Source organism: Histomonas meleagridis (genome assembly GCF_020186115.1).
Source record: "Histomonas meleagridis strain 2922-C6/04-10x chromosome Unknown contig_1, whole genome shotgun sequence".
In the NCBI taxonomy this organism is placed as follows: domain Eukaryota; phylum Parabasalia; order Tritrichomonadida; family Dientamoebidae; genus Histomonas; species Histomonas meleagridis.
In genome coordinates this window covers 1352710-1367984 of record NW_027150746.1, presented here as the reverse complement: position 1 = coordinate 1367984, position 15275 = coordinate 1352710, and the positions used below count along the sequence as shown (strand labels likewise).

The 15275-nt window shown below is 28.2% G+C and overlaps 4 protein-coding genes across 4 annotated transcripts; all 4 read right to left on the bottom strand.

The window, feature by feature from the left end:
- Positions 1 to 7606: 7606 nt before the first annotated feature.
- On the bottom strand, positions 7607 to 9220 carry GO595_000377 (uncharacterized protein; the record flags this gene model as incomplete). Its single annotated transcript, XM_067916822.1, has 1 exon — positions 7607 to 9220. The coding sequence occupies one exon, from the start codon at positions 9218 to 9220 to the stop codon at positions 7607 to 7609; it is 1614 nt and encodes a 537-aa protein (XP_067779832.1).
- An 84-nt stretch (positions 9221 to 9304) lies between these two features.
- On the bottom strand, positions 9305 to 10330 carry GO595_000376 (uncharacterized protein; the record flags this gene model as incomplete). The annotated part of the gene is made up of 1 exon (XM_067916811.1): positions 9305 to 10330. One exon carries the CDS (start codon positions 10328 to 10330, stop codon positions 9305 to 9307), a length of 1026 nt encoding a protein of 341 aa, XP_067779831.1.
- Positions 10331 to 10993: 663 nt separating this feature from the next.
- GO595_000375 (uncharacterized protein) lies at positions 10994 to 11626 on the bottom strand (the record flags this gene model as incomplete). Its single annotated transcript, XM_067916800.1, has 1 exon — positions 10994 to 11626. The coding sequence occupies one exon, from the start codon at positions 11624 to 11626 to the stop codon at positions 10994 to 10996; it is 633 nt and encodes a 210-aa protein (XP_067779830.1).
- A 38-nt stretch (positions 11627 to 11664) lies between these two features.
- On the bottom strand, positions 11665 to 12126 carry GO595_000374 (uncharacterized protein; the record flags this gene model as incomplete). Its single annotated transcript, XM_067916789.1, has 1 exon — positions 11665 to 12126. The coding sequence occupies one exon, from the start codon at positions 12124 to 12126 to the stop codon at positions 11665 to 11667; it is 462 nt and encodes a 153-aa protein (XP_067779829.1).
- Between the last annotated feature and the right edge of the window lie 3149 nt (positions 12127 to 15275).

Here is a 15275-nt window from a genome sequence, read left to right as displayed (position 1 = left end):
ACTAATAACTTTTTTTTAACAAATCATACTCACAATCAATATTTAACTAATGATAATTTAACTGATATAAATAAGGCTTTAACAGGAATATCATATAATGAATATGGTGAATGGACTAAGATTAAACATGATTTATTAGTAGGTAATGATATTTCATGTAGAATATTGACAGCAAGTCGTAATATCAATATTGATTGTAGTAAATATTCAGATGATACAAATATTTATAAAGGATTGTTTATTCATAGAACTAATGCAATGCCGGGTGATTCTATTAGGATGGAAATAGGTGTATTGCCTAATGGAGATGATTGTAGCGTAATAGAACATTACGTAGGTTCTGATGATAATATTGATACTTGTCTAAGATTCAAAGTTTGTGATGGCAATTATGTAAGTATATTTAGAAACGGTAATATTAGTTGTAATAGTATTAATGGAATTGATACTAATAATATTTCATTAACAACACATAATCATGATGATAAATATTCTTTATTAAATCATAATCATACAGAATTTAATAATGCTATTACTATTAATGGTGAACTTATTGTAAATAGTGATATATTTATTGATGGTAATATAAATTGTATTTCTATTAATAATATTTCTGTTGATAATTTCTCATTAAAAAATCATACTCATGATACTATTGATAATGATTTAAATGTTAATGGTAATTTATATTGTGAAACAATTAATGGAAAAATACCTGAAGAATTCTCATTAAAATATCATAATCATGACGAAAGATATTCTTTAACAACACATAATCATGATGATAAATACTCTTCGTTAAATCATACACATAATGAATATTCATTAACAACACATAATCATGATGATAAATACTCTTCGTTAAATCATACACATGAAATAATTAATAATGATTTAGCTATTAATGGTAGTCTTGTCGCAAATTCCATTAACGGATATTATATTTCAAACAGTATTGGAGGAGGTTCTAATTCAACAGTAAATATTCCATCAATCGCGACTATTAAATCAGATGGTGTAATGGAAGTTGGACAATATATTGACTTTCATGATAATAATGATTTAAATAGTGATTATTCTTGGAGAATAAGAACTGCCGGCAATGTTATGTATTTCGGTAAACTTGATAATAATGATGGTGTTATTAGTTTCAATGGAATTGATGGTAATATAAATTGTATTTCTATTAATGATATACCTGTTAATAATTTTTCTTTAAATACACATACTCATAGTTATAATGATATTACTGATAAACCATCAACATTTACTCCATCATCTCATACTCATCAACCTGCTGATATTGTTCCTTATCAAAATTCTGTATTAAAAACAGGAAGATTTTTAGATTTCGTTTTTCATAATAATTCAACAGAAGCACCAGGTATTTATACTTGGAGAATAGCATCATATGAAAATGAATTAGGATTTTGGCATATATCAGATGATACATACAGAAAAGCTATTATATCAAGTAGTGGTGGAGGTCAGATTAATAAAACTATTGTGCATAATGCGCCGATAGACGAAACATTAACATTAAATGATTTTGATATTGGCTCTCCTGTATTTATAACAGGTAACGTATATAAATTAAATAATAATAATTATACTTCAGTTACTGATTCTACTAATTGTATTCCTAGTGTTAAATCATCAGGAACTTATAAAGAATTTATCGGAATTTGTACAGCAAAACATAACTCTGGTGAAATTTTTCAAATAGGAGACACAATTAAACAAGACATATCGATTAATCAAGATACAATTGATTTTGCAACTCACGGAGATTATTATTTTAAAGTTACTGATTCATCAAAAATATAATATTGGCGATACAGTGCTTTATGATGAAACTATATTAGATGACGAAACACCATTAACGGCAAAAATAAATAATATGATTATTGGAAAAGTCACCGCTATTATATCTGATTCTCTGTTAGCTGTATTTCGGCAATAATATCGCGAATTCTTTTTAATGATTCATTCACATAAATTAACACTTCATTTATTTTTTTATGTTGTTCTGCAATAATATTTTTATTCTTTTTACTTCTTTTATTCTTCGGTTCGTTAATTTCTAAATATTGTTTACAAATTTCTAATGGTGATTTTTCTATTAAATCATTTTCTACAATAAATATAGTCATTAAATGAATATATAATTCATTTAAATGAATTTTTGCAGTTTCTATTTCTTCGTCAATATTTTCATTTATTTTCTTTATATCAAAAAAAATCTTTCCATTTTATATAAAATAAAAAAATAAAAAAAATAAAAATTAACTTTAAAAAAATAATGCTAATTTATAAAAAATTTATTTTTTTAATTTCTATAAAAATGTTAATGAAAAATTCTTGTTCTGCTCTTGTTTCGGAAAATCAAACGTCTGCTTTATGCTTAACTAAATTAAATAATATAAAGATTGAAAATAAAATTAATGATTCAGTAAATGATTATTCAAATACTATTAAAGAATATAAAAAATAAAATCTTAAATCATCAACTTCCCGTTGAAGTTAAATTAGAAAGAAATCAACAATATTTAGAACAAATTTTAGAATTTGCAAAATCAATTCCTGCTGTAAGTATTCCTGAATTAACACTTGATGTTTCAGTCAAAAGTTTTCCAAAAATTGAAATTGAAAAAGATGATTCAACAGAAATAAAAGCGTTAATCAGAAAAATGAACAGAAAAACTCAAACCTTTTCTTGTAATCACTCAGCACTCGAACGTAAAGCATTAACATATAATGCTGATGCCTTAAAATTACGTAAAAGGTCTGAATTAAAGATAATTGATGATTTTTATAAATTATTAGCTGAGTATTGCTGGCGAATTAAAAATAAAGATTTAAGAGGAAAGGAATTTAATGAGTTTAATATTGAAATGTATGATGTTGATAAAGTTATTGAAGCTTCAATGAATTTTTCGGCTGAAGTTTATAATTTCAACGCTAAGTATCATTCACTGAAATGTGATAAATGTGAAAAATTGATGAAAGAATATGAATATTCATTAGAAGATATAGAAGATAGAAGAAAAGAAGAAGAAGAAAAGAGTACAAGATGAAATTAAAAGGATTCAAGAAGAAGTTGATGAAATAGAAGATAAAGAGAATATTAATGATTTTGTTAAAGAGTATTTTCCAAATAAAGAAAGAATTCCTGTTATGTCAATCGTTAAAATGTGGAAAGCAGTTAAAAAGTGCATGATTCGAAAAGATGAGATTAAAGGAATGCTTGAAGAAACAGGAAATTGGAAAATAACAAACGTTCATAATACACTTTATGCTACAAAAATAAAAGAATAAAGAATTAATTTTAGAAAAAAATTAAACTTAGTTTTAAAAAAAATTTATTTTTTTATTTTTGATAAAATGCCAAAAAGATTGAGCAAAAAAGAAGTTAGAAGTTTATTTGAAAAATACGGATACACTTTACCGAAAAATTTTGTTTATAGAAATACTTCAACTCCACTTGAAGTTTATGACGAACAATATCAAAATCATATAAGATTAAGTGTTAATCAGTTAAGATATAGAATATCAAGAGGAAGAGCAGAATACATCCCAGAGGAAATTAATAATTTAATGAATCTTCCTTTAAGTGATAATGAATCGAAAAAATAAAGATTCATTTGAACGTTTTAGTAAAAAGAAAGATGGATTTTTCAAAAATGAATCAGAAGATTTTAAACGTGAAGTATTTAATTTAACAAATAAATTGACAAAAAATTTAATGAAACAAAAAGATTTTACGTTTGAAAACAAATCAAGTATTGATACATTTCTTTCTGCTTTGATGTATGCGATTGAAACAGCAGGACCTAAAATTAATAAAGATATTAAAATGACTTTAATTGATGAAGACGGAAGAGAACAATATTTGCATGCAAACAAAAAATACAGTTGAATTTTTTACGTGCTGGATTAAATAATGAAAGAGTGATTGGTGATACGAACGATGTTGTGTTTGAACATATGTTATTTATTAAAACCATTCATTTTGAATTTAAAGATTTCAAAAAAGGAAAGAGAATAAATCCAGGATTCTTTCCTTATATCAACACGTCAGATATTGATTTAAGAAAATTTGGAATATTTACAGACGTTAATGATTCTAATATAAATGAATCATGTTTAATTCAAGCATTTATTGCTTCAGAAGTATTGAAAGAAGATGAGTTAGAATTACTGAAGAGTTTTATTCAAACGCGAACTGTTCCAAGAAGTGAGTTAAAAAGAATTTCTGATTTATTAAAAATCAAAATTGAAGTCAAAATATTTTATTCAGAAACTAAAAAATACATCAAGAAAGGTATTTGGCGAAAATTACAACAGAGAAATAAAACTAATAATTATTGAAGATCACTATATGCTAAATTCTAAAGTTAATGTATCGGAATGTTATATAAAGAATTATGATAAAATAAATGCTGATTCAAGATTTAAAAATCATAACAGAAAAATGATGTTATTAAAATTTGATGATAAAAGATATTCGTTCTCTAAAAAATCTCTTGGCATAAGAAGCTTGGTTTATTTAATGATACAACATAAACTTTTGATTCCAATGAATCAACAAACAATAAATAAACTTTCATGGAGTTATAAGAAATCAAAAAATAAATCTTTTAACTCTTATAGAAAAATATTTGTTACTGATAAAAAACCTTTATCGATTTATTCTAAAAAAGTTAAGTCGCAGACAAGTCTGCTCCAGCAGACGCCTCAAACAAAAAGTTTCTTTGGATACATTCCAGAAGAAAATGAAATCCCGGAGAGATTAAAAGAACTTCAAAAAGTTATTGATTCATTGAAATTAAGAAAAAGAATTAATGTATCAAGATATTATAAATTTTCTAAATTAATGCAAAAAATACTGTTTGAGTTCGGATGTTTTGATAATGTATATTCATTTTCTGGAGAGATTGCAGATAAAAATAAGATCTGAAATTCATTTTCCAAAAAATTATTTGGAATAAGATTTATTTAAAACAAAAAACTTTATTATCTTGATCAATGCGGAGCGTATAGGTCAAGTGTTCAATCAATTCCTCCTGGATTACCTGATGCTCAACGGAAAGTTTAAAGAAGAAAACACAAAGGTAAAAGAGTTAATAGAAAAATTATATGATGCAAGAATGAAAGCCAAATTATTGGGAAAAGATAAATTGTCAACAACACTTAAATTTTTGATGAATAGCTGCTGGGGAAAAAAAAAAAAAAAACCAAAAATTATAAAACATAAATTTGTAAATAACGTTAATAAGTATATTGATGAATTCGCACCTTATGTATTAAAATACACTTATAATGCAGATGGAATTTCAGGATTTGTTGATACAGTCAATCCGTTTGTTGAAAATTTCACTTATCCACAATTTGCGAAAAGTGTTTTAGATAATTTTAATAACAAAATGGGTTTGATAAATAATCTTGTGAAAGTCTATTACTCCAAAGTTGATTCTGCGTTAATATCAGAAGAAGATTTTATGTTATTGAAAGATAAAGGATTTATTGGTAATGAACTCGGTAAGTTTAAGATTGAACATGTTTTCACCGAGATATATTTTAAATCTCCCGAAAATTTTATTGGTAAGTGTGTCGATGGAAGTTATTATTACCATTGCACACCGAAGATTAAAGAATACTGTGAAAATTCAAGTGATCCAATAAAGAAGTTAATGAGTATGAGCTAAAAATAAAATATATGAAACTTTGTTTCCGAATCTTAAGATTCTTTTTGATCGTGTTAAATCAATCAAATAATGCTTAGGAGCTTGCTAGCCCGAAAAAGTGCGAGCATAAGAAACAGGCTTGAACCTCAGAAAAAATAAGCTTAATTTTAAAAAAATTTATTTTTTTAATTTCTATAAAATAGAATGAGTTGGATTAATTGTGTTTGCGATTGCGATTACGAGATTTTTACAAAATTTCCTTTTCAAATAAGAAGAAAATCAAATAAAAAAATCATAAAAGAAAGTATTCATCATTCTGGATATGTTTATTGCTATTTAAACAAAAAATTTTATCAAAAGCACAGAATCATTGCTCTACAATTTATAGAAAACAACGACCCGGAAAATAAAACACAAATAGATCACATTGATTGCAATCGCACGAACAATCATATAAACAACTTGCGATGGGTTTCGGCGTATGAAAATAGTATTAACAAATCTTCATATAATAGAATACAAGTAGTTTATGTAGATGAATTACCTGATGATGTTGTTGACTTTAGATTGTATAATTGCAATGAATTTGAAAATTATTATTATTCGCCTTCACAAGATAAATTTTATTTCGACAATTCCATCAAATTTAGAGAAATCAATATAACAATGAAAGGAAAATATAAAGTAATTCATGCTCGAGATATTACAAATAAGCAAAGAACTATATATGTTGATAAATGGAAAAGAGACGAAGGATTTAATGAAATTATTTATAACTAATTTTTCCTGAACTTTTCACAAATTTTGTGCTTATTTTTTTTTTTTTTTTAAATTGGCATACATCAGAGTAATTATATTTCAAATTATAAGTGTTGCCGTCTTTCTTTACATATATTTTTGAAACGTAATCTAGCGTTGAGCTTTTACAACAACCGGCTTCTTGATCAGCTTTAAGTAATTCAACTTCTTCTGTATCACATAATAATTGAATTAATTTTACTAACTCTCTTTCTTCCGCGATGACATATTTATTAACAATCAGAGGATTATTTTCTACAATATCCAAACATAATACTAATGCCTGAATCAACATATCTTTGTCGTGAATTACTTTTTCAAGATTAGTTAAAGTTTCATTAGCGGTTTCAACTGAGCGTTTTTTAATTTCCGGTTCTTCAGACGTTTCTTGATATTGCATTGGCACTCCTTTAACTACAACATTAACGTTTTGACTTTGGCTTTGTTTCGGAGAATTTAAATTTGTTCCGACTCTTGCAAGAAATCCTCGATTGCAAGATAAAACACTACTTTTAGGAACTGACATTTTTTAAGTGATAAAAAAATTATTTTTACTGTTATTAAATGGAAGAATCTCTGATTCCATTAAATATTTTCGATTACATCAAACATCTAAAACTTACAAAAAAGATAACAACAAAACAATTACCGTTTATAGAAAATATTTATTTCTACATTAATGATTGCGTAATATATAAATATGTAATTGCTGTACGTCCTGAAATGTTTAAAAGAGCCAAAAGGTTTGGTTTAGAATCATTATTTAATGTCTATTGTGGAATAAATGTTAAGATTTATGAACCAATACCAAATACTGCAAAAGGAAGATTTATATTAATGTGGAATCCAGGCAATTGTGAAATTACAGTTGCTGATGGTGAAGACGAATTACCAAATAATTTTGGCGTTAAATGTTAAAAAGTACCATTTATTTTTTGAGGGTTAAAAAAATAAAAAAATGAACCCTTTTTCTAACCCTCAACGAAACGGATAAAATGAGCATTTTTCGGATGATTTGACATGAATATTGCATGTTTGCTCGAGTTACTGAGAGGTTAACTTTTTGTGATTTTTTAACCCTTCAAAAATAAATGATACATTAAACAATTCAAACATTATTTTTATCTTGCTCCTCCTGCAATTATCTGCTCGATACTAGCGTTGGTAATTTCAATTTGACTTCTACCGTCAGGCTTCATTGCTCTAACTTTCAATAATGCGTCTTCAAAGTATATTCCTGTTGGTGCGATATACGTTACATTTTTCATTGCAGTATTAGCTAATCTATCTCCGAATAATTCAATCTGAACTGTTCCAGTGGTTGATATTCCACCCATGAAGTCCTCACCTTCAGCGAACGGTAATCCTATGAAGAAATTAGAATTATCTTTACCATGCCAAGCTCTTGTTTGAGTATTAACGCCTGAAGCATTATATGTGTTCTTGTAATAATACGGTTGAACTGACGTTTTAATATCTTTTGCTAATGAACTCAAAAGACTTCCATTAAGATTTACAGCATCAAGTAACATATTAAGATTTCTTGGGTCATCAACGGTTTCATATGCTTCTCTCGGATAGATTTTACCGTCAATATTAAAACTATATCTTATTTGTGGATTCAAGAAGCATGTACGTGAATATTGACTTTGTCTGAATACAGTAAACATAGTATCACAATGTTTAAGTCCTATTGTTGCTGCTGTGTTAAATGATGTTGGAGCACTTGTTGAATTACTTCCGAGTGGTTGTGTGAAATCTCTTACTTGACAAACGTGAATTGGAAATAGCATCGGAACTTGAATATATTTTGCAGCAAGAGCATTAAACACATCCATTTTCAAAAGATATGTTGCAAGCTTAATTTTAACATCTTTTGTAACTTGGCTATTGCAAACAAATTTTTGAGGTGCATCCATTGTTGCGTAAGTTGTTGAACCGCTTCCTGCTGTTGCTTTAATGTTGCTCTTTACTGATTCATTAACATTTCTAAATCCAAGGTCGCATAAATAATCTCCTTCAACTACAGCTTTTGCAGCAACTAATGATTCATGATCGCATACAGGAGCAATAACAATATTTTGATATGAAGGCATCAGTTCGATTGAAAGCTTGCCGCTCCAGTTAGGATAATATCGCATATTAAATAACATTAAGAAATAACTTATTGGAATTCTTAATGGAATCTTAACTATAACTTCTTTTGCTGAGGTAATAGCGCTAAAGTCACAGTAAACGCCAGGAACCATTGAATCATGAGCTCTGATTTTATCAATAGTTGCGAAACAATCATTACCGGCTTTAGCTTCATCAGATAATGAATTAGAAAGCATGAACCATTCATACCTTGCGTTATGAACGTCTTGAATTTTATCTGTGTTTGAATAAATTCTGTATTGGTCTATAGCATCGCATGAACATTTATAACCGACATAATATTCTTTAAACAAAAGATTTGATTGTGACGGAACGGTAATTGGTACTTCTTGTTCTAAAGTAATATATGAATTATCTAAACCAATAATCTTAAATCTATCCGTGAAAATGTCAACGTATGTTGTGTCTCCCTCGTTTATGTCTCCAACATTGCCGTAAGAAGTAGCTGTCGTGTATTCATAATTTCCCGGAATGATTTCAGAAGCTTTAACTGCTTCATCAACTTCATTATACCAATCTTGAAGGTTTCCAGTCATTGCATCAATAACATTTGGCTGTTGATTTTGTGGTGCAAACATTTTATAGTGATAAAAAAATCAAAACATCAATTAGAATCTAAGTCTTCAATCGTTACTGTATTTGTTAACGGTAACAATCTTCTATTAGAAAAAAGTTCTTAAATCATTATAAAATTGAAGTAGTAAATCAGGTGCTAATTGACTCTTATTTGTTCTAGTAAATCCAGCATATTTATGTTGATTTTCTGCTAAAAATTGATTAAATCTATCATCTCCAATTGAATTAATCAAAGCATCAATATTATATTCAAGTTGTATTCTTTGATTATTTTGATTTACAACTTGTTGTGCAATATCTGATTGTAATTGATTTGTTATTGCTAATTTTCTTGTCGGTGATAGATTACCGCTAAACATTTGTTGTTGTATTTCAATTTGTGCTTGACTTTCCATTGCTTTTTTTGTATACTCATTCGCTAACTCAACATCTTGAGCTCTTCTTTGATTTTGTAACGTTGCTATTTTCAAATTTGTATTTTTCTGTATTTGTGCTTTATGTTCGGCAGAATTTAAATATTCTAATTCAGCATCAAGAGCTATTTTATTTTCTTCGGTTGCTTGTAATTCCTCTCTTCTTTTGATTTCTTTTTCACGTTCCTTTGTTTGAACTTTTTTCTTAGCGTTCTTAACAATCGATTCTTTGTGCGTCTTGCTTATTTCTGGTTTTGGTCCAACGGCTGTTTGATATGCTCCTAATTCTTGAGCTTTAATTTCTTCATCAACTGTTTTTCGTTGTTGCTCAATTTCCGCTTCTTTCAATCTTTCAAATCTTGCTCTTGCTCTTAATCCAGGTCGTTGTTTTTCTTCTTCAGCAAGTTGTTGTTGATATAAACCATTAATGCTTGTTATGTACTGACTATCTAACGCCTGATATTGCTCCGGAGTTAATGCTGTTATTCTTTTAATTCTTTCTTGTTCAAATTTTATTTTAGCTTCATTTTGAGCTTTTAATAGTTCATTTTCATAACGTGCTCTTTCTAATTCATATTGTGTCTGTGCTCGCATTTCATTTGCATTCTTATAATCTTCTGATTTTAAAACTTTCTGTAAAGTTTCATTTTCATTCTTTACTTTTTCTAACTCACGTTGCAAGCTACTTTTAATTCGCATTTGTTCATTAGCTTCTATTTCATGTTGGCGTTCAATAGTAAGCATTTTTGCTTCAGCTAATTGAGCTTGAATTGTTGCGTTTTGATCTTTTAATAAATCAATGTCGCCTTTATACTGAGTTTTTTTAAGTTCTGCCAAAGCTTTTTGCGTAACGTTCAGTTTCTTGTTGAGCTTTGTTTGCTAATTCATGCTGACGTTCAATCTCTCTTTCTGCCATTTCACGTTTTTGCTTTTCTTCGTTATACTTTGCCTCAGCAGCTTTTGTTGCTTTTTTTCATATTTCTTTCTTGTTCATCCAAAATTTTTCTTTCTTGCTAATTCATCTTGTTTCTCTCTTCGCGTATCATTAATTTGTTGTTGACGAACATCGTTTTGATTTCTCATATTATGTATTGCGTCAAGATTAATATTTTGTGGAGTTTGTGATAAAGCAACAGGAAGAAATGGATTTTGTAAATTTGCCATCATCTGTGACCTAGCAGAATTGGAATTTTGATTATTCGGTGAAGGAAGAATATTTGCTCTGACCGATGCGTTAGGGTTAGATATTGGAGCTTGAGTAATTAATCGATGCCTTAATCCGCGTTTGACATTTTTCTTTGTTTTTCTAATTCTTCGTTTGACTGCTTTCTTTGCCATTTAATTAAAAATAAAAATATTAATTTATAAGTATTGAACTCTTGCTCTCCATCCGCGTTGTACCGGCACATTATAAACTTGTTCTTGACGTTCTGACGAAACTTGAGCTTCTGACGAAACTATATCTTCCTTTTGCTCCGAACCTTGTGAGTTTCGAGCATCTAGCGAGACTTGCTCGTCATTTCTTGTTTGTTCGACCGAAGGAATTTCCTCAGCATCAATATAAATATCATCCCTCAAACGATGATACTTCTTCTTAAGCTTTTTATGCTTACCTGTTAATTTATCTAATCGTGAATTTAATTCAATTATATGCTCCATTAATAATTGATCGTTTGATAAATAAACTTTACCGTCGTTGTTGTTTTTAATTACTTTTTGACTAACCGTTGGAGTTTTTGATTTTTTTGCTGTTACTCTAGCATTACCGTTCTTGAAAAATTTGACGTCAAAAAATTCATTTTCAATTCCTTTTTTAGCATTAGCAATTATAATTTCTTTTTCTTCTTGTGTTAAATCTTTTACTGCTTTCTTTGTTATCTTAACATCCGAAGTTTTTTCTTCATTGGCGTTTTCGTTTTCCTCATCCAAAACAATTTCTGTTTCGCTCCGAAGGAGCTCAGGCTCGTAGAGCCGTTCAGTCTCGTTCTCTGCCATTTATTAAATATAAAAAAATCAAAAAATCATTTAATGAATCACATTAATCCAGGAATCATTACTCTTGGTTGAGGTTTCATTACCGCAGGTTTCATTTGATATCTTTGTTGCTTACCTAAATTTTGTTCGTGTTCGATCCATTGTTTAAATTTATCGCCTGCTTGAATCCACGGTTGAGTTTTATCCGAAATCTTTTGACCTGTGTCTAAAACACGTTCGGCTACTTCTTTGCCTTTATCTACGGCTCGTTTAATTTTGTCTTTAATCTTACCGTCAGGAACTGCATCAACTATTTTATCTATTTTATCTGTTATATCTCCTTTACGCTTTCTTACTGTATCAATTATTCCTGGAATCTTTTTACCAAATTCAATTCCTCGACTGATTATTGGCGAGACCTTACCGTAAATTCTCTTTCCTTTATCAATAACATTTCTTACAAGTCGTCCTGCATTTTGAATAAATTTTCTTATTCCACCGAATATACGACCTAATCCCATTTAATATAATTAAAAAAACGTTTTAATAACTCTTAAATGAGTCTAAACATTAATAGAGAAATTGACAAAACACATTTTAAAACTTACAGTCACGTCAAAAAACACGTGCAAAATAAATTTCCAAATGTTAGTGAAAAGAAAATTAAAAAAGTAATATCAAGGAGATTGAAGGATAAATTTATTAAAACAAAAGATATAAAACCTTATATGATAAAAATATTTTCAACTGTTCCAAATTGTTGGTTTCATGATTTATATGATAATGGAAAAAATAAAAATCCTCGTTATTGGCACGTATTTATTGGCACAAATAATAGATATGTTTACTGTTTACCGTTAATGTCAAAATCAGCGTCTGCTGTTCATGAAACATTAAAACAATTCATTGTCAAATTCCATCCTGTAAAATTAACGTCAGATGAAGAACCAGCATTTATTGAAAAAAATAATTTAAAACTTCTTTCTAAAAATAAAGTTGCCGTTCATACTATATCAGACAAAAAACCATTCGTCTTTAGGCATTATTGATAGATTCATGCGAACAATAAGAGATATGAATACTCCAACGGAAAAATCTAAACATCAATCACATGATGAAAAATACACATTTATTACTCCAGAAAGAATGAAAAAGTTTCTGAATATTTATAATAATACTTACCATTCAGCCATCGGTTGTTCTCCAAAAGAAATGTTTGATAATAAAGATTTAGAAAAAGAATATATATTTAAATGTTTAGAATCTTCTGAAAAACAAAAAATGTATTAAGAATTTAATTCTTCCTGTTGGCTCTTTTGTACGCTATATATTACCGCGTCATAATGGCATAACTAAAAAAAGATTTCAAATAAGTCGTGAATGTTATAAAATTGATGAACGGAAAGGAAATATGTACGTTTTAATTGCTCAAGACGGAACAGTAATTACTAAACCAAGATACAAACTAATACCGATTGGTAAGAATAAACCAAATAATATTAAAGGATTCAAAGAATCCGCGAGCACAAAGTGCTCTTGGGCGTCAACTATTCCTGGTAAATGGGTTGGTTCTGTTGAGTCAATTTTATCATTTAATCCTAAAACAAATAAGTATAAAGTACTTTTTACCGTTCCTGGGCAACGTTCATATCAAGATGAAATTCCTGCTTCATTTCTCCGAGGCAATACTCCTCATAAACAGTCAGAAATTGAAAGAGAATTTTTTGCTAAACATAAATGATATTAATATTTATTTTTATACATGACAAACTAACTAACTAACTAACTAACTAAAAAAGAAACTAGCTAAAGGAAATTCAAAATTGTTCCGTGAGTTTCTCCATTCATGTGAAATCACTTGAAAATTGATGATTTACTCGACTAAACTCACAAATGAAATTAAGTTTAATTTTAAAGTAGTTTTTTGATTTTTTAATTTGTATATAAAGAGCTAAATGGCGATTGTTAATTTTACATCAGAAGAACAAATTAATAAATACATTAACAGCAAAATCAATAAACTTGTTGTTGAACATCAGCAAGAAATCAAAAAAAAATTATTATCTTCATAAAGAATATACTAAACAAGAATATGAAAAGATGATAAATCAAATTTATTATAACATTCAACACATACCGGGTGAAATATTTAAATCTAAAAATGAATTTATAACATCTGATATGCTCAAAGATCAATATATATCTAATTGCAAAAATGAAATTGAATTAATTGAATCAGATATGAAGAAAGCAGAAAATTTTCAGAAATTTTTAATTCAAGAAAGAAAAAAACTAGAAAAATATCCTCGGTGTAATCAATATGTAATTGATAATTTGACAGAATACATAAATCAAACCGTTAATTATTACAATCAAGATTTAATTGATGAGTATTTCGAATTGTTCGTGAATAAAGTCAAAAACATTTGTCCGAAAGATAAAGATTATTCTAAAACAATTGAAAGCGTATATTTAAATAAAAACGGTAAGCGAGCGATGCAAATTCTTGATAAATTTTCGCAAAGATTAATTAATGCTTTAACTACAATAACTCTTTCGGTCAAGAATAATAAAACTTCTGAATTTATGTTAATTGAAACAACATTTAAGAATAAATTTAATAGATTAATTGATATTATGTATCTGTTTATATCGAATTTCATCAAAAAAACAAATAAATATTATTCCTGACGCTCATGCGATGTCAAATTCAAAACTTGTGAAAACTTATGCTGAAACTTTAATGTTTCGTTTGAATGAATCATTGACTGATACACTTCCTGAACTTTTGAATGAAGAATTTACAGAAAGAGTTAATTATCTAAAAGAAGATTTAATAGCAACTAAATCATTTGCTGGAGTGTTAAAATACGACAATGTTGAAAAAACTACCGATCCTTTAGTTGAGGGAGTAGATGAAGATGTAGAGAGTGATTCAATAATTGTAATTCAAAATTCAAAACCAACTTTTCAGAATTTCTAAAAAACTTTTCCTATTCCGAATGAAGAAATTGAAGTTTCTGAATTGTGTTCTATGTTTAACAATTACTTCAACACTAACGTTTCAACAAGGAGCTTTTCAATGATGAATAACACTAAAAATCACTTTGATAAAAGATCGATTTTAAGAAAAGGAAAAAGAACCACATATTACACAAAGAAACAGTAAAATGCAAGCTTTATTTTTCATCAGCTCCAGTAAACATGCAATATTCACGTCAAATCACTAAAATGGAGAAACTCATTCAGCTTTTCCGAATTTCCTTTAGCTAATAACTTTTTTAGTTAGTTAGTTAGTTAGTTAGTTTGTCGTGTTAAAAAATAATGAAAACACAACTTTCCACATAGCATTAACGACAACTCATCCGTTATCATCATCAGCTCCAGTAAACATGCAATATTCACGTCAAATCACTAAAATGGAGAAACTCATTCAGCTTTTTCCGAATTTCCTTTAGCTAATAACTTTTTTAGTTAGTTAGTTAGTTAGTTAGTTTGTCATGCCTCACACATTTTAAATATAAATGTCATCATGAATTTAAATATATTTTATTACTTTCAATCAAAACCAACCGATTTATGAGAATTCAATCGATTTTAGCCGTTCATCCTTTAGTTTATGTAGCGCGAGTGGGAGCGAGTGCGTAGCACGAAGCTCACATAGCGCTGT